At 44.2% G+C, this 27,545-nt stretch overlaps 1 protein-coding gene across 1 annotated transcript in view; it reads right to left on the minus strand.

Annotated features, from left to right (window-relative positions):
* PLCG1 (phospholipase C gamma 1) overlaps positions 1 to 27,545 on the minus strand; it is a 130,398-nt gene that overhangs the window by 61,958 nt on the left and 40,895 nt on the right. Inside the window, exons 2-5 of the mRNA XM_040330402.1 lie at positions 17,676 to 17,828; positions 15,097 to 15,190; positions 11,957 to 12,004; positions 3,607 to 3,691 (exon numbers count right to left, since the gene is read on the minus strand). Coding sequence (XP_040186336.1) covers positions 3,607 to 3,691; positions 11,957 to 12,004; positions 15,097 to 15,190; positions 17,676 to 17,828 — 380 coding nt within the window. The remainder of the gene's footprint in view (positions 1 to 3,606; positions 3,692 to 11,956; positions 12,005 to 15,096; positions 15,191 to 17,675; positions 17,829 to 27,545) is intronic.

Here is a 27,545-nt window from a genome sequence, read left to right on the forward strand (position 1 = left end):
CTAATAGAAGCATTAAAACATCCAGTGCCCATGAGGCCTTAAGAAAAATCTGTTGCAGTTTAGTGTCTTAATAGTCCTATGCTAATGTTAAAATCAATACATAAGGATGTGACACTCACTAGATTCAAGCGATATACACAGTATATCTTAAAAATAATATAAAAATCTAATCTTTAGTTCCAGCAGATGTCTGTAGCTAATGCTACTGCAGTACAATTACAGTGCACACAGCGGCCACATCATTCTCAGAAATAGTTAGTTAGGACCAGCTTGGCCCAACCTAACTATTTAGAGCAGGGGTCTCCAAACTTTTCAAACAAAGAGCCAGTTTGTTGTCCTTCACACTTTAGGAGGGCCGGATTGTGGCCAGCAGGGGCACAAAATGTCACGGGCTCAGCATCAGTGAAAATAAATATGGCCTCAGGGTTGGTGGTCAATAGAAGGAGAAGTAGTGCCCCTATTAGTACGAGGAATAGTATCCCATCATTGGTATCGGTAGAAGATATAGTGCCACATTGTTGGTGTCAGTGGGAGGAATAGTGCCTCATTAATGGGAGGAATAGTGCCCAGAGGCCGGATAAAGGCTAACAAAAGGGCCACATCTGGCCCTCGGGTTGCAGTTTGGAGACCCCTGATTTAGAGTGATGTTAAAGCTAAAATTCTACCTTAACCACTTCAATACTGGGCACTTTCGCCCAGGACAATTTTCAGCTTTCAGCGCTGTCACACTTTTGAATGAAAACTGCGCGGTCATGCAACACTGTACCCCAACGACATTTTTAGCATTTTCTTCCCACAGCTTTCCTTTGGTGGTAATCGATAACCTCTGGGGGTTTTATTTTTTGCTAAACAAACTAAAAAAGACCAACATTTTTCTTAGTTTCTGTCATAAAATGTAGTTTTCTCCTTCACGAACGGGCACTGATATGTAGAATTGATGGGCACTGAAAGGCGGCACTGATGAGATACTGATAAATTACTGACAGGTGTTCCTGCTGGGCACTGTGGTGGGCTCTGGCAGACTATTGTTGGGACACTGCTGGGCACTGATTGGCAGATCTGAGGGGGCTGTGCTGATAATCAATGTGCCGATTATCAGCACAGACCCCCCTCCTCTAACAGAAAGAGACGCTAATCCGTTCTCCTGGTCAGCGCGGAAACGAGGAATGCCGTTTACGGGCACTTCCTGGTTTACGCAATGATCAGCTGTGATTGGTCACAGCTGATTACGTGGTAAGAAGCCTCTCTGACAGAGATTTCTTATCACGATTGGAGATGCGGCGTGTCAGATTGACACGCCGCGATCGGCCCACGCCGACACGTTATCCTGCTGGACGTCATATGATGCCCAGTCAGGATAACAGGCCTTCCACTTCCCGGCCGTCAATCTGCTATAGACCGGGCGGGAAGTTGTTAAAGGGTTACTAAATTCAAATTTTGTTTTTTATTACACACACACACACACACACACACACACACATATATACGGCCCCAATCCTCTTCTGGGTTCCCCGGTGGGGACCTTGGCTCCTCCTCTTCTTCTGCGGGACTACCCTAGCCAGCCGCTGGCTTTGGGAAGAGGTAGTCCCCAGCGCTCCCGAGCCGTGTGTCTACAGAGCCACGACTAAGGCCCCGTACAGACGACCGAACATGTCTGCTGAAACTGGTCCGGGGACCAGTTTCAGCAGACATGTTCGGTCGTCTGTACAGCCGAGCGGACAGGATTCCAGCGTACATTTGCCCGCCGGGCCTTTTTCGAGCGGGCAAATATTTCTAAACTTGTTTAGAAACATGCCCGCTGGAATCCTGTCCGTCGGACATGTTCGGTCGTCTGTACAGATTTACCGTACATGTCCGAGCGGCCGCCATCCCTCGCATGCGTCGAATGACTTTGACGCATGCGTGGAAGCATTAAACTGCCAGGGCCGCGCACGTCGCCGCGTATCGTGTACGCGCGGATTTCTGTATGATGGTGTGTACAGCCATCATACAGAAATCTCCGGGCGGACATGTACGCTGAAAACGGTCCGGCGGACCGTTTTCATCGTACATGTTTGCCCGTCTATATGAGGCCTTAGACAGCAGGACTTAGGCCCACCTCCCACTTCCTCCGATTGACAGCAGCAGGAGCCAATGGTTCCTGCTGCTGCCCGATTGCAGTGTAAAGAGGAAGTAAGGGGAGAAAAGATGCCGCAGTGCACAGAGCCGATCTCTTCTCCCTTCTTTCCCCTTCATACAGGGAAAGGGGGCACAGGGAAACTGAAAATGTTTTTTACCTTATGAGTTAAAAGTTAGGGCACATTTACACTTGTGCGACTTGTCATGTCAAGTTGCAGTGCATTGTTTGCAATGGCACCTGTTTAGATCAGTGCGACTTAACGTTGCAGTGATTTTGAAAAGTTGCCTGCACTACTTTGCTGCAACTTTTGAAGCAACTATGATCCAGAAAATGTAAAGTCCGATCAAAGTCACACCAAAAGTGAATGGAGCCTTTTACTCTTAGAATTCCTACAGTACCCATAATGCATTGTGTCCGAGACCAGAATAGTGGCTATAGATCCCTGCGCTTCAGTTATTCACCATTTCAGTTTCTTTCCAGGATATGGTTTGCAGACATCAACGGAACAGCAGATACGAGTAGGGAGAGTTTTCCACTCATCTGAATAGATCCGGAGTTGTAAAAAGCCTTTCTATATCTTCCTGTGAACTTTGTATTCATACAAACAGGAAGCTCATAGGGGAGGGGGCTTCATGGTGCTCAGTCAAACATTAACAACTGTAACCTAGCTACAGAACACATCCAAGAAACCCTTACTGTAAAGCCGGGGGCGGCAACCCGTAGATCGCGGGCTACCTGTCGACCGCCAATAGGTGACAAGTAGATAGGGAACAGGTCTGCGCCACCGAACCCCGCCTTCTCTCTACCCTCAGCCTCCTCTCCCCGACCCCCCCCCCCCACCACCTTCCCCCCGCCACTGTCATCAGTAAACAGCGGGGGAGCAAGAGCCAGCACAGCTCAGAAAAGAGGGCAGGGGGAGGAGCTGGCCAACTTAACTTTTCAAGTTAAACAGCAGGTGATTGGTTGCTATGACCTAAGCAATCAATCACCAGCCTATTTAATATGAAAAGTCACTCTGCCAGCTCCCGCCCCGCCGGCTGACCAGAACTGTGCTGGCTCTCGCTCTCCTGTGTGCATAGGTAGGATGCTATAAGAGGGAAGGGGAGAAAGAAGACACTAGAGAGAGTGTGGGGGGGGGGGTGTTGGGTGGGCAGTGGACACTGCCATGGACAGGCCTATCACACGCCTGATCCCCACTTTCCAAGCGCAACACGCACTCCTAATCCCTGTATTCCGAGCGCAACGGGCGCTCCTGAAACCTGTATTCCGAGCGCAACGCACGCTCCTGAAACCTTCATTCGGAGCGCAACACGCGCTCCTAAAACCTGCATTCCGAGCGCAACACGCGCTCCTGAAACCTGCATTCCGTATCAGTATCTGATGAGGAGCACAGGGTGGGAGATATTAAAAAAAAAACTGTATAATCAACGTAACGAATTTCTAGCCGAGAGGTAATATGAATGTATTGGATAGTCATCTCCCCTTACCGTCAATCGATCACGTAGAAACCTCATATTGGGGACTCTGTAGTTGACCTGTGACAGCATATTCTTCAAATCCTTGACAGAGATCCTATAAAAGAAAAGAATACCAGAAAGAAAATTGTAGTCGGTTTTTCACTGAAGTGATTTAGTATACCATATCAAAAGGGCAGTGCCCTCAAAACTGAAATATGTCAGGTTATAGGTAAAGCCTTGGCAGGCTGTCAGTCACTGGCATTCTATTATTGGAGGGTGGATTAAATGGTGCTTGAACCTTGCTATGTGATTGGCAACAATATAAATACAAAGCATTCACCCAATCTACCAATGATTTTTACTGTTGGGCATCCAAATGACAGTATGGCGGCTTATAAAAGCCAAAAGGTTATCGGTCACCTTAAAGCCTCGTACACACAATCCAACTTTATGGCCATAATTGTCCGACGGACGTGTTGTGTCAGATAATCCGACCGTGCGTATGCTCCATCAGACAATTGTTGGCTGAATGAACGACAACAAATGTTGGCTGTTCATGCTCACCAACGGTCTGGCAATAAATCTGTTACGTCAAATTACCTGATCGTGGTACACAAGACCGTCCAACTAAAATCCAAAGTACAAACACACATTCTCAGAACCAATGTTAAAACATCAAACAAAAATAGCAGAAGTTGCCCAAAGCAGGGCTTGACAAATTTGCTTGGAATCTAGGAGCCAGCTAAAAACGTTAGGAGCCAGGAACGCGCCCCGTCCTGCCGAGCTCGCATGCGCAGAAGCGAACGCATACGTGAGCAGCGCCCGCATATGAAAGCGGTGTTCAAACCACACATGTGAGCTATCGCCGTGTTTGGTAGTATGAGAGCAATAATTCTAGCCCTATACCTCCTCAAAACATGCAACCTGTAGAATTTTTTAAACGTTGCCTATGGAGATGTTAAAGGGTAAAAGTTTGTCGCCATTCCACAAGTGGACGCAATTTTGAAGCGTGACATGTTGGGTATCAATTTACTCAGCGTAATATTATCTTTCACAATATGAAAAAAATTTGGCCAATGTTACTGGCGTCTTATTATTATTATAGGGTATTTTCCCCCCAAATAAGTGCGCTTTTAAGACCGCTGCGCAAATACAATGTGACAGAAAGTATTGCAACGACCGCCATTTTATTCTCTAGGGTGTTAAAATAAATAAATAAATAAATAAATAAATAAATAAATAAATAAATATATATATATATATATATATATATATATATATATATATATATATATATATATATAATGTTTGGGGATTCTAATTAGAGGGAAGGAGATGGCAGTGAAAACTGACAGGGGAAGCTCTATTAGCATTGCTGGTTGTCTTGTCATACCAACGGCCAATACAAGATGGCGCCAGATCACAGAAGGAACCATAGGCCTGCAGAAGGCCGCCGCCTCAATTAACAGCCGGCGCAGCCCGATGCGATCAGGTGGCGGGGGAGGTGGGGGCGCACGGAGACACAGTATACCCCAGCTGTGCCGCCCTGGGCGCCAGGTGGCCAATTCTAGTCACAATTGCGACCTGGTGCCCGGATTTTGTCGAACCCTGGCCCAAAGTGTGGTGGTAAAGAGCTGAAAAAACACCTAGTTTGGTGAATCTTTGCTGAATATGTTGTACGTGTGTATGCAGAACAAGTTCACGTCCAACGCCCTTCAGACAAAAATCCACGGAAAAGTCTGATCATGTGTTTGAGGCTTTAGATGGACATATATGATTTTTGAATTGAAGTGCCACACCGATATAAAACATAGTTTACTTCAAACATAAAAATGTGTATAAAAAAAATGAATCTCATGCCGAGCCCATTGCCGGAAACTGCACCGATTTCCAAAAGTAGGTCCTGCACTACTTTTGGCGACTTCGCAATGAAATTCGGGTTTCAAATTGTGCGAGTTCCAACGTAAACGAGGGCCAAAACCTCGAAGCCGACTGTTTTTTATGCAGAGCTGCCCCAGATTTTGCACTCTCAAGTTTTAGTAAATCGACCCCCAATAGGTCGCCTCTTCACTGCCTGTTTTAACCCCCAAAATGCATAGCCAACCACACTGAAATCGCATGCATGGCACACTTACATTCATTGCATACGGTTGAATTTTAGTGCGAATGCGATGCGATTTCAGCCACACAGTTTGTATGGCTGAATTTGCATTGCACTAATGTGAACCCAGTCTTGGACAAATACAAATCATAAACTGAAATCTAAATGATCTGGACATTTAAAAGCACTGAAAAAAAAAAAACACACACAAAGAATTCCAATATGTTGTAAACACCTCCCTGACCCCTGGAATTCCATTAATGGTTTAATCTCAGGAAGTGAGTGACAATAGACAAGAGGACAAACATAATGATCTAAAGGCCAGCATGACTATAACATTAGTAACAATGAGAGCAAGCTTGCTGACGTAAATATTAGATTGCGTAAAAATTAACCCATCCATAAAAAAAAACAAAAAAACAAGCGTGAGCCGAGTATGTCTAGGGCCAGCAGAGAGACGCAAGAGCAATCAACAGCCTGCAAAAGAATGATCATTTCCCATATTTACATTGACAGGGAATAATGGAATAAACACTATGGCAGTAGGGATTCAGCAACCTCATCCTCGGTAAATACAAGCAGGGATTTAACGAAGGACCACATAAAAGTCTGAGCAACTACACTACACTGATGGTAGCCAAAAACAGCCTGAGCTACTACACCACACTGATGGTAGCCAAAAACAGCCTGAGCTACTACACCACACTGATGGTAGCCAAAAACAGCCTGAGCTACTACACTGATGGTAGCCAAAAACAGCGGTGTGTGATTTGGAATAAACTACACAATACTATTAGGGGGGGGGGGGGCAGTCCACCATGGTGACAGTGTAAAAGAACAGCAAACAGGGTGCCAGGCGTAGGGTACGGTAAAAACAAAAAAAAGGAAAAAAAATCAGCAATCCAAATGGCTAGATCAGAAGCTGCAGTACAGACAAGGACCCGCCAGAAGGGTGGATGACCTATTTCAGTAATACTATGGCTGTATTATGCTCCTTGTTTTTGTGCAACTGTCAGTGTATTGTACTTGGCATTTTCTTTTGAATGTTTAATTGTAATGTCTGTGCCCTTTGGCCTTTTAATAAATAAACATCTTTTTTTATTTAAAAAAAGAAGGGTGGATGACAGGTGGGTCCCGAGATTCATTCAGTTTGTTTTGTTGTGATTAGCTGTGATTGGTCAAAGCCAATTACATGGTACAGATGGGCTGTGATTGGCCCTGTCTGTACCATGTAATCACATTGACCAATCACAGCTAGCAACAGAATTGTACACAATGGATGGCATGAAAGGAAGCCATGCGTTGTTTACAATTGTCATGTGACCTGCTGAAATTGGCGACATGGAACCGGTAGCGAGCCAGTACACTGATCAGTCATCAGCTGTATCCGGTGGACACGGTTGGCAACAGATAATTATTTGAGAGCAACCTCATACGATGTCCAGTCAAGATCTTAAAGCCACTGCCCATCCGTCATACTGCTCTATAGCAGTGGTCATCAACCTTGTCCTGCAGGGCCCACTAACAGGCCAGGTTTGCAAGATAACTGAAATACATCACAGGTTATATAATTTGCTCCTCAGTGATTGCAGTATTCTAGTCTGCATCTCCCCAAGGTAATACATAAAACCTGGCCTGTTAGTGGGCCCTGCAGGACAGGGTTGATGACCACTGCTCTATAGGACAGGCAGAAGGTGTTCAGGTACACAGCCAGCATAATGTAGTGGTGAAAAAAATAAAAAAATAAAAAGACAAAATTTAACAGTGAAGATAGGGAAAGAACAAGCATAGGCAAGGATATATTTATATCTATACACTCACACATACATACATACATACATACATACATACATACATACATACATACATATATATATATATATATATATATATATATATATATATATAGAGAGAGAAATGTGCAAGTTTTTTTTACATATGTCCCGCTATGCTGGTTCTTGTTTGCCTAGCTTTGGCATTGTTAAATTGTAGTGTTACAGACTAGCCTGTTATTTTTTTTTTTGTTTCTCCTGCTACGTTATGCCAAGATTATACTTTATAATATCCTGGAGTTTCTCGTCGGTCAGCTTGATAAAGGGGGTGGAGCTCAAGAAACGCTTAGCCCACTTGCCCGACATATACTTCTCCGCCCGTCAGTGGCACGAGCCTATCTCCAGGAAACTCTGCAGTAACACACTATGACATTACAATCCTAAAATGAACAGCTGGACCGTGGCAGTCTGTATTGCAGGATGGGAGCCCATGGTGACAAAGGATCCCTTTAACCTCTAACTCTGTTTTTCAACGTTTTTAAAGGTGGAAAAACAACTTTTTAAAAAGTTGAAAAAAAAAATAAAAAAAACTTTAAAAATTATGCATACTTTTGGGACACCCCATTCTAACTTGTTAAAAACATTTAATAAAAGTAAAAAGTTTACATAACCCAGGAACATCCACACGCCCAATGTTCAGGGTGATTTGTTCTTCCAAAGCACACTGGCACTGACTGGTATGCTAATGTTTCCTTCTCCCTCGCTCAGCTAATATGAACCCAGTAATGATGGAGAGGTGCAGGGAAAGGGTAAACAAGGATGCTGTACAGGCGACCAAGGACTGGGTGGGAGGTTGTAAGGGTGCGCAATGAAAACATGTGGCTTTGTGCAATTAAAATGCAGGCTTGATCCACACACTGGATTGTATACCATTTTGGGGCAATTTCTAGGCATTTTGTCAAGCCACCCCTGAAGAAACCCCGTTCGAAAAAGGCTGCTTCAACTGCCAAGGCCATATGCTGTACAGTACACCATGGCTGCGCCTGTGCTAGGTAGGCAATGATAAATGGTCAACGTCATGGAAATGCAAGGGTGAAAACAAGCTCATAGCTGCCCTAGCAGCCCTAACCTAGTTTTAAATATTGATCTCTGTCAGTAGAGGTGATCAGGACAGCTACACAGCCACAAAATCACCTCTACGAAACAAAACTCTGGGCAGCCACCTCCTTTGTAGACCCACCTGCTGGTAAAATCTGTTCCTGTTTACTAGAGTGCCATTATCTAAACCTCGAAAATGTAATAGATTTTGTACATAGTATTACAGGCTAAAGCCCAGTAAACAGGTGCCGAAAATCAGCTGGTCCAGCAGGAACGAGGGTACGTACCACTGTCTGTTCAACAGAAGCCGGTCTAACAACTGGTTTCTGTGGAATGGCTCCTGCTGGAAAACCAGAATTCCATCAACACTTGGAGATAATTGGGAGTCCTGTCAGAATAAAATAGCTAAGCGGGAGAGGGAGAGATCCCTGCATCACACATGGTTGGTTGAATGAAAAAATAAATAAAAAATACCTGTGTATACCCAGCTTAAAGTGGATGTAAACCCGAAATGTATTTTTTATTTTTTTGCTGTCACAATGAACAGTATACGATTTCCTATCATCTGTGCCCAGTCTTGCCACACAGAGTTAATCCAGCTCTGAGCAATCCTCTTATTGTTCAGTGAAATAAAACGGACTTACAGAGAAAAACCTTAGTCCGTTCCACCCCCTTGCTGTGAGTGACAAGTTATTTACATATCTCATGCACTAGCTTGGAGACAGGCATTATTTTTTAATTCCCACCCCCACTCCTTTTCTGAAGTCATGTGGTTACTTTTCTGGATTTTGACTGGATGTTTGTGATCATAGCAGAATTTAGTGTTGTGTTTAGTGCATGTTGACAAGGGGAGAGAAGAGGTGGGCGGGGAGTCTACCGACATCACGACTCCACCCACAGAGCTCCAGACAACAGACCCACCCACAGAATCTGCAGTTTTTCAGTTCTTATAACAGTCAGCGGGGAGACATTTGACAGGTAAGGATACATGCAGAAGGCATCTATATCCTTATAGATCAGCACTATGGCAGTAGTTTAGAAAGGATGAGAGTGGGTTTACATCCACTTTAAAAATGTATTAGAAGGTTATCCACTATGACGATACCACTTAACAGGTTGACAGCTGCTTAGATAAGATATCAGCCACCTAGGCAGCGCATTGTTTTCAATTAGTCCAAAGAGACTGGGAGCAATAAAAGTCAAACATTGTAAAGTACAATCCAAGCAGATAAATGTGACGTATATAGAACGTATATAGGATTTCAAAACTATAGAAACAGTTTAAAAAAATATATATATGATTAGCACACGGTTATTACGTTTGCACTAAGCCGATCTCACATTTATACAGTGTTACAACAAAAAACAAATGTATTTTATTGGGATTTTATGTGAAAGACCAACACAAAGTGTCACATAATTCTGAAGTGGAGGGAAAATGATCAATGGTTTTTCAAATTATTTACAAATAAATATGTGAAAAGTGTGGCGTACATTTGTATGGCGCCCCTGAGTCAATACTTCGTAGAACCTCCTTTCTCTGCAATTACAACTGCAAGTCTTTTTTGGGGATGTCTCTACCAGCTTTGCACATCTAGAGAGTGAGATTTTTGTCCATTCTTCTTTGCAAAATAGCTCAAGCTCTGTCAGATTGGATGGAGAGCGTCTGTGAACAGAAATTTCCAAGTCTTGCCACAGATTCTCAATTGGATTTAGGTCTGGACTTTGACTGGGCCATTCTAACACATGAATATGCTTTGATCTAAACCATTCCATTGTAGCTCTGGCTGTATGTTTAGGGTCGTTGTCCTGCTGGAAGGTGAGTCTTTTGCAGACTCTAATACAGTGGTTCTCAACTCCTGTCCTCAGGACCTACCAACAGGCCAGACTTTAAAAGTACTTTCACACTGAAGCGCTGATTTTGGTCCCATCTGACCGGAGCACCTTCTTCGACATGTTTTCCGTGTCCCCTATATGGCTTCTTGAAAACTTCTTTTGGCTTTCTTTAAACAATGGGTTTCTTCTTGCCATGCTTCCATGAAGACCAGATCTGTCAAGTGCATGACTAATAGTTCACCTGTGGACAGATTCTCCCAACTAAGGTTGGGTTCACACCAATATCGGATGCAGCTCGCAGCAGGGGGCCCGGTGCGTCCCTGTTCTCCATTTCACGGATGAATCAGGGCCCGAATTTTCACCTGAATTCAGCCCTGAAACAGAGCCAAAGATGTAGAGAACTTCTGTGCAAGTCGCTCCATAGCCGCAACGGAGATGTGTGAACCACCTCCATAGAGAGCTGGTCACAATCTCCAGTCATGCCAATTGGATATGGGGAAACCAACATCCAATTCGCACTAGTGTGAACCCAGCCTGGGCTGTGGATTTCTGCAGCTCCTCCAAAGTTACCATGGGCCTCTTGGCTGACTAATGCTCTCCTTGCCCAGGCTGTTAGTGGACGGTGGACGGCCATGTCTTGGTAGGTTTGCAGTTGTGCCATACTCTTTCCCATTTCCAGATGATGGGTTGAACGGTGCTCTGTGAGATGTTCAAAGCTTGGAATATTTCATTATAACCTAACCCAGCTTTAAACTTCTCCACAACTTTATCCCTTACCTGTCTGGTGTGTTATAGGTGCCTTCTAAGTATTAACTTTATGGTACAATAAACAGAGCTTTTTTTCTCAGAAAATAGGTGCAGGAACTCAACCACGACCCCGGTCAGATTTCAAACAGTAGAAGGGTCTTAAAGGTCTTAAAATTAAATACCAGGATTGCATTACATACAGAGTGCAGAGTTCAGGGGGGTTACACACAGAGTTCAGAGCTGTCACTTGTAAACACAGAAACCAGAATTCTGTGTTTACAAGTGATTGTGGTGAGCGGGCACCAAAGGGTCTGAGCCAGAGGTGGTGGAACTGAGTTCCCCCAAGTTCCCCCTGAAAAAAAGCCCTGACAATAAATAAAAACACTCGCATGAGGACAAATTAGTGCTCCTGATCCACACCCATTTAAATAACACAAACTCAGGTTCATTGGCATCATTTGAACTACAGTTTGCGCCAGAACCACCCCCCATTTCCACTGTCTGGTGTGTTCCTTGGCCCTCATGATGCTGTTTGTTTACTAAGGATCGCTAAGAAAACCTCTGAGGGCTTCACATACTTTTCAGAATTTGGAATTTTCCTTCCATTGCACAATTATGTGCCATTTTGTGTTGGTCTATCACATAGAACCCCAATAAAATACATTTACCTTCATGGTTGTAACATGGAAAAACATGGACAATTTTTAAAGGCACCATATTTAAAAAAAAAAAAAAAAGTTAATGGAAAGACTTCATTCCTTTTAATACATAAAAGGAGTTGCCCAAGTTGACCCATTTTTCAAATAATTCCCAATCCTTTACTTACTTGTCTTCTCGATTTCTGTCTAATGAGTAAAACTGTTTCCTGAGCCACCTGTACCAGAAAGAAAAAAGAACAAATAGTATCATTATTGCGTACTACTTCTACTAAACATAAGATGAGCTCCTACTATGAAAAAAACTGTCTTCCAATGGGTTTCCCTTTAGGAATGTATCACACTGCGTTCTGTAAATCCAGATGAATTGAGCACAGAGACCAGCAAGAGCCCCGGGCCCCAAACTAAGGATTCCAGGTCACCCGATTGCTGTGGTAGCCTCTGATTGGCTACCGCAGTGATCGGTTACTGTGAAGCCTGCCCCTGTGTTTCTCACTCTGTGAATGGAGAGGAAAGATACAATGTATCTTTCTATTTCCTTGCAGAGAGGGGGGGGGGGAGTGTCTATATTAAAATAAAAAATAGAAAATAAAAAATACCTGGATAAAAGGTTTGATCTAGGCTAGTGACAGGGTTAGTGCTTGGGTCAAATGTCAGGGTCATATTTTGGGAAGAATTATTTTTTTAATTAGTATCAGTATATGCGTTTTAGGTAGCATAAAAAAAAAAAGTGCACTATTGCTTCTGGGCTGTATTACGTGAACAAAGAAAAACACACACACACATATGTGGTATTGCTGTCAAATTTATTTTGGGTTGTTTTTCGGTGGTAGGTTATTGTAGTAACAAGAAACCAGTAACAAGAAATAAAAAATAAAATAAAAAAAAAAATAAAAAAAAAAAAAAGGTTTTCCCTTTGATTAAAAAAATAAATAAAAAAATCATACACCATTTACTACCAAATGAAAGCCCAATTTGTCCTAATATAACAAGGTATAATCCACCTAGATGCACAAAGTAGTGATGACATGTATGGTTTTTACGAACACACATCAAGGTTTCAAAAATGGTGCTTAGGCAGTTAAGATTCGTCTTACCCCTAGGCACGAAGGGGTTAACCAAGTCCGTCCCGCAGTCTTTGATAGGACAATGAAGGGGTCAGGGCCGGCCTTTGTGGTGTGCGAGCTGTCCGGCCATCACAGCTTGCAGAATGTGAGTCGCAGTCAGTTACTCACATGATCATAACAGGTGTCCGAGTCACAGCAGCAGGCCCTGCCAGGTCTCGCTGCGCGCTGCCAGGTCCCCCTGCCCTGGGACTGGGTAAAGAGCAATGCATCAGTTGCAGCACCTGAAAAAAATGTCTGCTGCCGGCCCCGACAGGCACACTGCACATGCGCCGCCGCTGCACTGGAAAGCCAGAAAACGCTTGGCTATTCTCAGGCAGACTGCGCATGCGCAGTGGCGTCTAAGCGCCGGGTGGAGCCATTTTTAAATGCAAAGCCACACCGTCCACCGAAAGGTAAGTCAGTTTAGGTGACAAGGGGTGAAGATGGGGGGCACCACAGGATTAGCTCGCACAGGGCGCCTGAACACCTAAGGCCGGCCCTGGAAGGGGTAGCAGATGACCAATTTGGTCATCCCATTGCTCCCTCTTCTTTCTCCCTTTCAGTATGTTCCTTATCAGCACATGCAGCAGAGCCTGACTGGTTCAAACGTGACCTTTCCTGTCCCAATGTGCAGCCAAGTCTGCTGCTGTACAGGGCATTACAGGAAGCCATCTACATACATTATTTGCATTTAAAAAAATATTTATTATTTTTAATGTATTTTTAAATACAATAAATGCTTTTATATCTGCCTTGGGTTCAGATTTAAATTCGGGAACTGGGCCAAATTTAGGGAAGGACAAAAATAGGTTATGGAGTTGTTCATAAACCGCAAAACTAGTTCCATAAAAATACACTACTTGGTCTGTTTGATCGCCAGCAGTGGAGACACAAACAATTGCTGTTAAAGTGTTATTAAACCCACAACATTTAAATGTCAAATATATAGGTAGATTCAGAAAGAATTGGGCCAGCTTATCTACAGATAAGTCGATCTAACTCTGAATCTGCACCGACCTATGTTTAAGTGTAACAGAGATACACTTAAACATATCTAAGATACGACGGCATGCGCCGTCCTATCTTAGATTGCAATGTTTCTGATGGCCGCTAGATGGCGCTTCCATTGCGGCCGGCGTAGATTATGTAAATGAGGGGATACGCCGACGCAGTACTTTTACGCCGTTTACGTAAGAGATAGGCTCTAGTGGTATAGTAATGTTGAGTATGGCCGCCGTTCCCGCCGCAAAATTAGAAATGTTTACGTCGTTTGCGTAAGTTGTCCGCGAATCGGGATTTACGTCGTTTACGTCCATGTCGAAATCAATAGGCCCGTACGGCGTACTTAGCCGCAATGCACACTGGGAAATGTAGTCGCCCGGCGCATGCGCAGTGACAAAAAACGTCAAAAACGTGAGGTCAAGCCTCATTGACATGAAACACGCTCCCCCCCCAACCCATTTGAATTAGGCGCCCTTACGCCCGCTCGTTTTAGGCTACACCGCCGTAAATTAGCAGGTAAGTATATTGAGAATCATTACTAGCTTAGCTAATTTACGGCGGTGTAGCCTAAACAGGCTAGGCTACGCCGCCCTAAAGTTAATCCATTGTACCTGAATCTACCTAATAGTCTGTATATGCAGTAAAGCATGCTTGTTATACTCACCGGGGAACTTAAGGGGTTAAATCTCTGCATTGTGTACAAAGGATGTTTTATCCTGTAAGCACAGAGCCTTCCCCCTCCTGCAATGTCTATCTGGGGAAAGCCAGCGAACACACAGGCAGTAGCCAACATGCACATGCTCAGTTGTGTCTTATGCTGGAGAGAACATTTACTTGTTCTCAGAGCTAGCCAGGTCACATGATATTGGCATCAAACATGTGGGAGTCTATACAGGCTGCAGTGGAAATCTACTACTACCTGAATGCTCAAAACTGGAGAAACTGTGCAGTTCGTCACTGACTGTAGTATACAGATCAGCCAAAAAGGTATACAGTGGCAATATTTTAATATAAAGAGAAGATTTATAAGCGGTGGGCACTGTGGGGGGACGACGACAAATGAACCAATTTTCATATTACTGGGTTTAGCAACACCAAGTATTGCTGTAGTTGTGCCACCTATAATTGTTCAGGTGATTCTCCAAGACCTTTCACAACAGATTATTTGGAAGAAATTTAAAGTTAATCCAGCTTTTCCTTACCTCTCGATCTGCAACGGAGTGGGGGCCAAAAGAGTGTCCTGAAGCAACCAATTCAAGCCCTTAATCCACATGTTCACTTCCTCCTCTGACGTGGCTGGAAGACCAACAAAAGACACAGCAATCAAGTCATTAAATCTGAGAGATAGATATTTTCTCTACAGCTCAAAAGCCAACTGGGCAAACCTAAAAGGCAGCATTGGCATAATACCCAACATACATTTAAAGCAGAGTTCCACCCAAAAATGGAGCCTCCAGTTTTCGGAACTCTCCCCCCCTCCGGTGTCACATTTGGCACCTTTCAGGGGGGAGGGAGGTGCAGATACCTATCCTAGACAGGTATTTGCCCCCACTTCCGGGAATACACTCCTGCGGCAGTCACGCCTCTACCCCTCACCCCAACCCCCTCGCTGTCTTCTGGGAAACACACTGTTCCCAGGTGAGAGCAGGGACCAGCGACGGCGCACCGCACTACTCGCGCAGTTGGGAACCGGGCAGTGAAGCCGCAACGCTTCACTTCCCTGATTCCCTCACCGAGGATGGCGGCAGGTGCAGCCGAGGGACAAGCGATTGCTCGGCCTCTGACATCGCTGGACAGGCAAGTGTCAATATTTTAAAAGTCAGCAGCTGCAGTATTTGTAGCTGCTGGCTTTAAAAAAAAAATATATATATATTTTGGCGGAACCTCCGCTTTAAGGTGACCTGTCACTTTTTACATACCTTGTTACTGGGGTGAAAAATTGGCAAATGCCAACTGCAGCAGTATACTACAAATTATTTATCGTTACAAAATAGAATGTTTGTTTATTCCTAAAATTACCGTATATATTTTTCTAACAACAAAATTCAGTTAAAGCTGAACGTCACCCAAAAGGGAAAGTTCCGCACTTCCTCCTCCTGATTTTGACAGGTTTTTCCCCACTTCCGCTTGGATCATTGTGGCAATCTGGCCAGAAGTTTGCCCCCCTCCACAGCAGCCTTCTGGGACACATCACATGTCCCAGAAGACTGCGAGACCATTCATAAAGTTGGGAGCCAGCTGGCAAGGCTTAACTGCTGGTTTCCCTTAGTCAATATGCCGACGCCTGGACCCGAAGTGGATTAAAGAATCGGCTTGGGTGAGGACAGAGCTGCATCCAGGGGCAGGCAAGTGTCCTTATAATACCCACTTAAAGGGGTGTTCCAGCCTTTTTTTTAAGTTTATTAAAAGTCAGCAGCTACAAAAAGTGTAGCTGCTGGCTTTTAATAAACAGACACTTACCTGCTCCACGGCTCCAGCGACGCGCCGGCCGGGGCTCCGCTCCTCGCCCCCCCATTCCTAGTGTGGGCACCCGGCAGTGACAGCTTTCGGCTTCACGGCCGGGCATCCACTGCGCATGCGCGAGCAGCACTGTGCATGCGCTAGTGGCGCGGCGCCGTCCGATTGGACAGGCGCTCGCCTACAGGGAGGGGCTGCAATAAGGCGATTAAGCTAATCGCCTTACCAGCCCCTCGGCGGAAGGAGGAAGTGAAACGGGAAGTCCCCTTCTCCTGAAGCCCCCACTCCCCCCCCCCCCAAAAAAAAAAATTCATGCCAAATGTGGCATGTAAGGGGGCGAGGAGTGGGTCAAGCGGAAGTTCCATTTTTAGGTGGAACTCCGCTTTACCATTTTGTAGCTAAAAGGAACAGGCCACTTTTTGCGATTCGGCACTGCATCGCTTTAACTGACAATTACGCCGTTGTGCGACGTGCCTCCCAAACAAAATTGGCGTCCTTTTTTTCTCACAAATAGATTTTTAATTTTTTTTGCTCTATAAACAAAAATGCAAAATTGTTTGCTTTTTGCTATAATAAATATCCCACAAAAATATATATATATATAAAAAAATACATTTTTCCTCAGTTTATGCCGATGCGTATTCTTCGATATATTTTTGGTAAAAAAAAAAAAAAAAACGCAATAAACATTTATTGATCAGTTTGGGCAAAGGTTATAGCGTCTACAAAATAGGAGATAGTTTTATGGCATTTTTATTTTACTAGTAATGGCGGCATTCAGCGATTTTTATTGTGACTGCGACATTATGGCGGACACATCGGACAAATTTTGAGACATTTTGTGACCATTGTCTTTTTTACAGCGATCAATGCTATAAAAATGCACAGATTACTGTGAAAATGACACTGGCAGTGAAGGGGTTAACCACTAGGTGGCACTGTAGGGGTTAAGTGTGCCCTAGTGTGTGACTCTTACTGTAGGGGGGCGTGGCGTGACTTGACACATCACTGATCGTCGTTCCCTATGACAGGAAACAGACGATCACTGACACTGGCACTAGGAAGAACGGGGAAAGGTTTGTTTACACTTACCTCTCCCCGTTCTTCAGCTCTGCGACCCGATCTCGGAACACAGATGGCGATCAGGTCAGCGGGTCCAGCGGGCACGGTCACGCTCAGGACTGGGTCAAGTGCAGAATATTAAGTTTAATGGGGGCCTTGGGCCGGCCAGTAACAGAAGCTTGTATAAACTTATAGATTTCTCAAACGAATAACTTCAAATTAGTTCAGTTGAAACTTTTTACCTGAAATAAAGGCCACCTACCTTGCAGGCTTAAAGTTTTAAGTCTAAACTCTGTTCCGTACAGGATAACAAAGCAGTGGTCGGTTTCCAAGCGCACTGTGGCATCTTCCAAGTATCGATCAAAGTCCCGTGAATTCTTCCCCACCCGAATCTCCTTTATTTCTCGGATGTCCACTGAGAAGAGAAAAACACAATGTAAGCACATAAACTGCTGTGAACAATTTCCTAGCATGTCCTTACAAAAATAATAGTCTCTTATTTAAAGCAACCTTTTCCTGTGTCCGGGTTTATAGAAACTGCCATCATATATTAGGTAGTATATTCAGCCTGAACTCACTGGTGCAGAAGTGAACAAAACTCTGCTATAAGTGTCCGTTTATGAAACTGAACAGCGGCGCCCCCGAGGATCACTGCTGAAACAAATGAAGCCGTCATTGACTGGCACAGAAAACGGACAGTTTATGATGCTGCGAGCTGTCAGAATTCACTAGCTCAGAGGTGGTAAATGGGGGAGAGAAGAGAGAATCCCGGGGGGGAACCAAACCACCCCCAAGACAGTAACCATGTCCCCCTGCCGTGTGTATGTATATATTTTAGTGTGGGGGGACCAATAATTTTATTAACATAAGGTGGGCGGTCTCCTTTGAGAATGCCCGTGTACTCATCCGTTGTACCATCCTCGGCACTGCCTTCGACATCATCCCTTCCATGCTGCGCTCTAAGAGTGCTTCAAGCCTCGCTTTCAGATCGCTCTACTGCAGGGAAGTCTTCCCGATCACCGCTGCAGACTGACAGCGGTGAGAGTCGGCGGTGCGGAAGGCGGTCTAGGTCAGGGATGTGCAATTAGCGGACCTCCAGCTGTTGCAAAAACTACAAGTCCCATCATGCCTCCGCCTCTGGGTGTCATGCTTGTGGCTGTCAGAGTCTTGCTATGCCTCATGGGACTTGTAGTTCTGCAACAGCTGGAGGTCCGCTAATTGCATATCCCTGGTCTAGGTAGACAGCTTTACTCCGGATGCCTGCATACTTAGATGTCCAGTGTGCATGAGGCCTTAGAGGTAAAATGGTGATCTGCATATAAATAATTCAACTGTGCAAAGATCGATAGCCCTTCCTAAGACTTATGCCGCGTACACACGATCATTTTTCGGGTTGTAAAAAAACAAAGTTTTTTAAAAATGTCATTTAAAACGATTGTGTGTGGGCTTTAGAGCATTTTTCGGGTTCTGAAAAACGGGCAATTTTTTTTCTGAACATGCTCTATTTTTTAACAACGTTTTAAACTATGTCGTTTTTCTGGTTGTAAAAAATTATCGTGTGTGGGCTTTAACGACGTGAAAAACCTGCGCATGCTCAGAAGTTATGAGACGGAGCACTCGTTCTGGTAAAACTAGCGTTCGTAATGGAGATAGCACATTCATCACGCTGTAACAGACAGAAAACCGTGAATCGTCTTTTACTAACACAGAATCAGCTAAAGCAGCCCAAAGGGCGGCGCCATCCGCATGGAACTTCCCCTTTATAGTGCCGTCGTACGTCACCGCGCTTTGCTAGAGCATTTTTTTTTTCACGATTGCGTGTAGGCAATGTAGTTTTAATGGATGAAGTTGAAAAAAACTTATTTTCTAGAGCCTGAAAAACGTTGTTTACAACCCGAAAAATGATTGTGTGTACGCGGCATAAGTGCTCAAAGAGACAGTGAGGTCCAGGCAAACTAAACAGTCAGAGGGTGGGACTACAGTACACCTCCCTCCTACTGAAAAAACAACAAGTGCCTATAACGGCTGGAGCTGCTACCATCCCCTATCAACAGACAAGTAAAACATCTAAAAACACAATATATAAAATATATTAGGCAGCGCTCCAAAAAGTAAATACAACAAAAAGTGCAATAAGTTATATAAGATGTAAAGAGAATCTAGAGAATAGTCCATGATCAAAGTATAAGGAAGGTCTCAGCTATATCATATCCCCCCTGTCTTCTTCACGAGTGGTGGTGTTGATTGGCTTTATATATTGTAGCCGAGGACCTTATGCTTTGATCACGGACCAGTCTCTGGATTCTCTTTATATCTTATATATTTACTTTTTGGAGCGCTGCCTAAGAGCCGGTTCACACTCCCTCGGCACGACTTCGGGGGCGACTCTGCAAGTCGTCCCGAGGACGACTTCAGAGGCGACCAGCAAAACGACTTCTGTATAGAAGTCAATGCAGGTCGCCCCGAGACGCCCCCGAAGTCGTGCAGGAACCTTTCTCTTTTATAATGTTTTTATTTTAAAGTAATAGATTACAACAGTTACAGTATGTCAGATGACAACAACTTAGAATGAGATACAGCATTGAAATACAGATAAATGCAATAATAATTGTACTGCTGTAGGAGTTGAAGTATTATACAGATAAACATAAATAAAAAAAGTTACTAATAAATGGGAATGGGAACGAATGGAGGGAAGGGAGAGGGCAGTGGTGTTCCGAAGGTGGATTTCATTTATTTTATTTCACTATTATCCATGAAACGGTATCAATACCATGACTTGAGAACTCTTGAGTCAAAAGTGGCAGGAACCTTTTTCTAAGTCGGAGCGACTTGGGTCGCTCCTATTAGAACGGTTCCATTAAATTGAATGGGACGCAACTCGTCAAGCTGCTGAGCCTCCTGACGAGTCGCCCCAGTGTGAACCGGCTCTATTATATATTGTGTTTTTAGATATAAATTCAACTGCATGAATCTGACAATCTTTTTTTTTTTTTACCTCTTGCTTATGCACTTGGTTATCCCTTAGGCCCCGTACACACGAGAGGATTATCCGCTGGGAACAGTCCTCCGGACCGTTCCCGCGGATAAATCCTCTGGCGGATTTTGATCTGATGGTTGTACTAACCATCAGATCGAAATCCGCGCGGAATCCATCCGCGGTGACGTGTCGCGCCGTTGCCGCGATGATGACGCGGCGACGTGCGCGGCGCTGGAAGGTAAAGACTTTCCACGCATGCGTCGAATCATTACGACGCATGCGAGGGAGGTGATCGGACGGATTGATCCGGTGAGTCTGTACAGACCACCGGATCAATCTGCTGGACAGGATTCCAGTGGATAGATTTCTTAGCATGCTAAGAAATTTTTATCCGCTAGAAATCAATCGGCCCGAAAAAAATCCGCGGAGAGATATCCGCTGGGCCGTACACACCACAGGATCTATCCGCTGGAACTGATCCGCGGATAAATACCAGCGGATAGATCCTCTCGTGTGTACGGGGCCTCAGATTGTAAGCTCTAAACAGCAGGGTCCTCCGATTCCTCTTGTACCAAATTGTATTGTAACCAACGTCTGCCTTCATTTTCTAAAGTGTTGAGCAAACTGTTGGCGCTATATAAATCCTGCATAATAATAATAATTTTATGCCCAGTTTAACCACTTCCGGACCGCCGCATGTACATATACGTCGTCAGAATGGCACGGACAGGCACATTGGCGTACCTGTACGTCCCTGCCTAGACCCCCCCCCCCCCACTACATGCGGCTGTTCCCATGGCTTTAGGAGCGATCCGGGACGAGGGCGCGGACGAGGGCGCGGCTATTCATTTCTAGCCGCCCCCTCGCGATTGCTCCCCGGAGCTGAACGAGGAGAGCCGTATGTAAACACGGCTTCCCGTGCTTCACTGTGGCGGATGCATCGATCGAGTGATCCCTTTTATAGGGAGACACAATCGATGACGTCAGTCCTACAGCCACACCCCCCTACAGTTGTAAACACACACTAGGTGAACCCTAAATGTTACAGCGCCCCCTGTGGTTAACTCCCAAACTGCAACTGTCATTTTCACAATAAACAATGCAATTTAAATGCATTTTTTGCTGTGAAAATGGCAATGGTCCCAAAAATGTGTCAAAAAAAGTGTCCGCCATAATGTCGCAGTCATGAAAAAAAAAAGCTGATTGCCGCCATTAGTAGTAAAAAATAAAAATAATAATAAAACTATCCCCTATTTTGTAAATGCTATAAATTTTGCGCAAACCAATCGATAAACGCTTATTGCGATTTTTACCAAAAATAGGTAGAAGAATACGTATCGGCCTAAACTGAGGGGAAAAAAAAAACTATATATGTTTTTGGGGGATATTTATTATAGCAAAAAGTAAAAAACATTGCATTTTTTTCAAAATTGTCGCTCTATTTTTGTTTATAGCGCAAAAAATAAAAACCGCAGAGGTGATCAAATACCACCAAAAGAAAGCTCTATTTGTGGGGAAAAAAGGACGCCAATTTTGTTTGGGAGCCACGTCGCACGACCGCGCAATTGTCTGTTAAAGCGACGCAGTGCCGAATTGTAAAAACCCCTTGGGTCATTTAGCAGCATATTGGTCCGGTCCTTAAGTGGTTAAGTTGCCAAGATTTGTGACCGGTTTAATCCTGAGAGTAATGCAAAAACCAACAACTGTTACAACTGCAGTACATACATACATACATACATACATACATCTAGTGGTGAGGTTTCTGGTTGCTATAACCAAATCGCCTTATTGCATATGCCTATGTAGCTTTTCAAGCCCCTGTCTTCCTCCTGCTTTTCTGCGTACTGCATAGGTTTCATATTTTAGACGCCTACATCCACATCTACCCAAACCACAAGAAGTTATATCATAAGTTGTGTTTACCACTTTGACACCGTTTGCCATTTATGCTTCTCACTGTTTTATTAGAAGAGTCTATGTGCAACTGGGGGGAAAAAACTGTTAAAAAAGTGGTTGTAAACCTAGTTACACCACTTGTACATACAGTAGAGCTGCACGATTCTGGGAAAAATGAGAATCGCGATTCTTTTGCATAAATGTGAAAATCAGAGGTGTTCTGTCACATTAGCAAGCATGTAGGGGGAGCAGGTTTGCTGCTGCTTTTAAAATGTAACATGTAAACAGTCCGTCAGATTTACATATACTGTATTTAAGCACATAAGCTCAGTTTTGTATTCAAAATAACTGTGAAATTTAAAACTCTGTTGGGTGTAACAAGATGTCCGCTTGCCCCCTTCTCACTAACATTACTGTGCAGGAGTGTGGGGCGGAGCAAGATGGCGGCGACGAAACGCCACTTCCTGACGAGACAGCCGTCGGCAGGTGTACCAAGATGGTCACCGCTCCGGAGCTAGGTCGAAGCTGGGGACTTTCCTATGGCCGCACCAGAAAATCGCGGGTCATCCGGCCTGGAGATTGGAGATCACAGGGGGGTGAATCCAGATCGCGATCAATTTGTGAATAATCGCGCAGCTCTAACCTACAGGTAAAACTATAATAGGGCTTACCTGTAGGTACTGCAAAAATCTCCTAAACCTTTACAGTTTAGGAGATATTTACCATATACGCTTGCGCCAACGTCATCGGCGCATGTGCTGTGAAGAAACGACTCTCCGTGCCGCTTCCTTTACTAGCAAGTGCCCGTGATTGACGGCTCAATCGCGGGAGTGCCATCACATGACGTGACTCTGGCCAGCCACAGAGCCATTTTATTTTACCCATTACACAAAAAGTGAACCTCTGTTTTTTGGACCCCCCCCCCCCCCCCTCCGATGTCACATTTGGCACCTTTCAGGGGGGAGGGGGGTGCAGATACCTGTATAAAACAAGTATTTGCACCACTTCCAGGCTCTGACTCCCACGGGAGTCCCGCCCCTTCACGTCACCGCCCCCCCCCGCTGTCTTCTGGGAAACACTGTTCCCAGGAGAGAGTGGGGACCAGTAACAGCGCGCCGCGATACTCGCGCAGTAGGGAATCAGGCAGTGAAGCCACAAGGCTTGCACCGCCCGATTCCCTACTGCGCATGCGCGAGCGGCGCAATGTGAATGGGTGATGTCTCCTGAGACACCGCTCCCCCATTCCACAAGAGGCAGCCGAGGAGAAAAAATAAAGAAAGCAGAAGGACCGCGGATCAGGAAGTGACAGATTAGCACGATCTGCCTAGCAACAGGCACTCCAGGTATGTATAAAAAAAATAATAAAAAAAAAAAAAAAATTAAAAATATTTTTTTTACAGCATTTTTGATTTTTTGTTTTCTTGGTGGAGCTCCGCTTTAAAGCACCCCGCCACGCTGAGCTCACACGCAGAAACGAACGTATACACAAGCCGTGGCCGCATATCAAAACGGTGTTCAAAACCACACGTGAGGTATCGCCACGATTTTTAACATGAGAGCAATAATTCTAGCACTAGACCTCCTCTGTAACTCAAATCTGGTAACCTGTAGACATTTTTAAACGCCAAAATTTGTCGCCATTACAGGAGCGGGCATGACATGTTGGGTATCAATTTACTCGGCGTAACATTATCTCTCAAACAATAAAGAAAACAAATTGGACTATTTTTACCATCTTATTTTTTTAATTAAAAAGTGTTGCAACGACCGTTATTTTATTCTCTAGGGTGTCTGGGGGGAAAAAAATTATATAATATGTTTGGGGTTTTCTAGCAAAAAAAAAACAAAACCAAAAAAAAAAAAAAGGATTTTAACTTGCAAACAAGTTTGAAAAAATAGGCCCGGTCCTTAAAGCGGGGGTTCACCCGAAAAACAAATTTTTAACATTAGATTGAGGCTAATTACGGGAAGCACAATCGGGTGTTTTTTTTAAAAATCAATGCAGTACTTACCGTTTTAGAGATAGAGGTTCTCTGCCGCTTCCGGGTATGGGCATTCCCATTTGATTGACAGCCTTCCGACCGTCGCATACAGCGCGTCACGAGTTGCCGAACGTCGGTGCGCAGGCGCCGTATAGAGCCGCACCGACGTTCGGCAACTCGTGACTCGCTGTATGCGACGGTCGGAAGGCTGTCAAATAGGAACGCCCAGTCCCGCAGCCCATACCCGGAAGCGGCGGAGAACATCTCTCTCTAAAACGGTAAGTACTGCATTGACTTTTAAAAAAAACACCCGATTGTGCTTCCCGTAATTAGCCTCAATCTAATGTTAAATTTTTTTTCGGGTGAACCCCCACTTTAAGTGCTTTTTTTAAAGTGGAAAAAGTAAAAGTTCTGAAATTACAATTTTTTTTTTACATCACAGAGACCTGTCATTTTAACAGGGGTGTTTAAGCTTTTCATACCCATTCTGTACATCAGGGGTTGACAAATTTGCTTGGAATCGAGGAGCCAGAAAACGCGCCCGTCCCGACGAGCTTGCGCGCAGAAGCAAACACATACGTGAGCAGCGCCCGCATATGTAAACGGTGTTCAAACCACACATGTGAGGTATCGCCGCGATTGGTAGAGCGAGAGCAATAATTCTAGCCCTAGACCTCCTCTGTAACTCAAAACATGCAACCTGTAGATTTTTTTAAACGTCGCCTATGAGGATTTTAAAGGGTAAAAGTTTGTCGGCATTCCACGAGCGGACGCAATTTTGAAGCGTGACATGTTGGGTATGAATTTACTCGGCGTAACATTATCTTTCATAATATAAAAAAAAAAATGGGGATAACTTTACTGTTGTCTTATTTTTTAATTAAAAAAAGTGCGCTTGTAAGACCGCTGCGCAAATACGGCGTGACAGAAAATATTGCAACGATCGTCATTTTATTCTCTAGGGTGTTAGGATAAAAAATATATATAATGTTTGGGGGTTCTAATTAGAGGGAAGATGGCAGTGAAAAATAGTGAAAAATAACATTAGAATTGCTGTTTAACTTGTAATGCTTAACTTGTAATATATAAAATATAGATGCGCTAATATTAACTTAAAAGGTGATAAAACGTACAAAGAAAAACTAATCAGGGAGAATACTCCATAAACTGTGAATTACTAATATGTCCTTAATTAGTGCACAGTGATTAGCAGGATTCCATGCAGGGAAAAATCACTCTCTTCAATCTGAATGCTAATCCAGCCCTCCACCGCTGTGATCAGATGATACAGGCACTCACAGACAGGGATTGCATGAAAGAAAAGAGAAAAAATCTCATTGCGCAATATTCGATGACAGATCAAAAAATGTAATCAGAGCATTGACATATGCACTCACGAATCCCGGCTTTCAGTAAAGCATGAAAACGCCACTCAGTATGTTGTTTCCTCAGCTCGATCCGATGCACTCGGATTCGATCGCAGGCTCCTCCCTTGGGGAATCGAGCTGAGGAAACAACATACTGAGTGGCGTTTTCATGCTTTACTGAAAGCCGGGATTCGTGAGTGCATATGTCAATGCTCTGATTACATTTTTTGATCTGTCATCGAATATTGCGCAATGAGATTTTTTCTCTTTTCTTTCATGCAATCCCTGTCTGTGAGTGCCTGTATCATCTGATCACAGCGGTGGAGGGCTGGATTAGCATTCAGATTGAAGAGAGTGATTTTTCCCTGCATGGAATCCTGCTAATCACTGTGCACTAATTAAGGACATATTAGTAATTCACAGTTTATGGAGTATTCTCCCTGATTAGTTTTTCTTTGTACGTTTTATCACCTTTTAAGTTAATATTAGCGCATCTATATTTTATATGTTTCACTGTTTGGATTTGGTATCACTCAAGATAGCAGCTATATTATTTGTTTTTTTATTTAGGTGCACGTGGAATTGATTATTTAATTAGCGCTGTAGTATATTTTTCACATCGCTTAACTTGTAATACCAACGGCTCACCACCAAATGGCGCCAGCTCACAAAAAAAAAATTTTTTTTGCCCCCCTTCCAAGCCAAGTCGCCAGGACCCCATTTGTCGAGCCCTGCTGTACATATAACTAACACTTTGGTATTGTAGTATGCAATGACAAATTTGAACTAAAAATATAAATGCATGGATCAGCAAGCAAGTAAAAGAATTCATGTTACAATAATAAAATCGCTATATTGTACAATGTGATGACAGCAAACCTCGTTTTTATATCCAAGTATAAATTGTGAAAAAAGTCCAATACTTCCACCATGAGACACACAAACACGTCATACATATATAGAGAGCAACAGAATTTTTTTTTTTTCCAAAATACATGTGGGAGCAGTGGAGACAATGAAAGGCGTGTGATGGAAAATCTGTTTAGGTGGCGAGGATGAACAGAAATAAAAAAAAAAAAATGGCATTAACATTAATGCAATGATGGGCTTGTGGTTAGTACGGATAGGAAGTCACGCTTCTGAGTATGACCATAAAGCTACCAGTGCTGTGGAATTGTTTTGTAAAATTAAAGACCAAGTTGACCTTTTCAGCATAATAATCGTGAAGACAAGGGTCCCCTGGTAAAATTGGCGATACATGCAAGGCCATTTGAATGAGCAATACTGTTATAGCCTGCCATCAGCCGACTTCAGGTTCTGGAAGGATCCAAACAATGTTGTGGGGATCCACCCAGCTGCCCGATTGACAGCTGGCTCCACCTCTCAGTGCAAGGCTGGGAGGCGGAGCCAGCTGTGCCTGGCCCCTCTCCAACTCGACCCTGCAGTAAGTCCTGGAGGAGAAGATAGGAGAGCGGTGACCGACAGTCACCGCTTTCCTCTGAGTAGACTTAGAACTGATAAGTCAGCAGTCATGTGCTCAATCAGTTCCCGTTCTTAGAGCCGACAATGGACAGCTGGAGCATCACACCAATGCTGCAGTCTAGAACGGAGTATGGATGTGCGAGTTTTTATTTACCCCAAACTTCTCCTTTAAAAAGACCCCGTCAACTTGCCCATTCAGGGCAAAGTCTAAGGCTGAAAGTCCACCACCCAACCACTTTAGATTTGCCTCTTCAGCAGTAGCTCAGGTGCCGCCCCCTTTCTCCAGCCACCCCCTCTATGACCAATGGATAGATTTATGCATAGCATGAATCCATCCATGGCCGCTGCCGCCACCCCCCTATTCAGGTGCCTGGCGACTGAATTACAGAGGCGGGGGGTGTTTTTGAAGCACCCGATTTAGAGCC

The sequence above is a fragment of the Rana temporaria genome, chromosome 12 (assembly GCF_905171775.1).
Source record: "Rana temporaria chromosome 12, aRanTem1.1, whole genome shotgun sequence".
Classification (NCBI taxonomy): domain Eukaryota; kingdom Metazoa; phylum Chordata; class Amphibia; order Anura; family Ranidae; genus Rana; species Rana temporaria.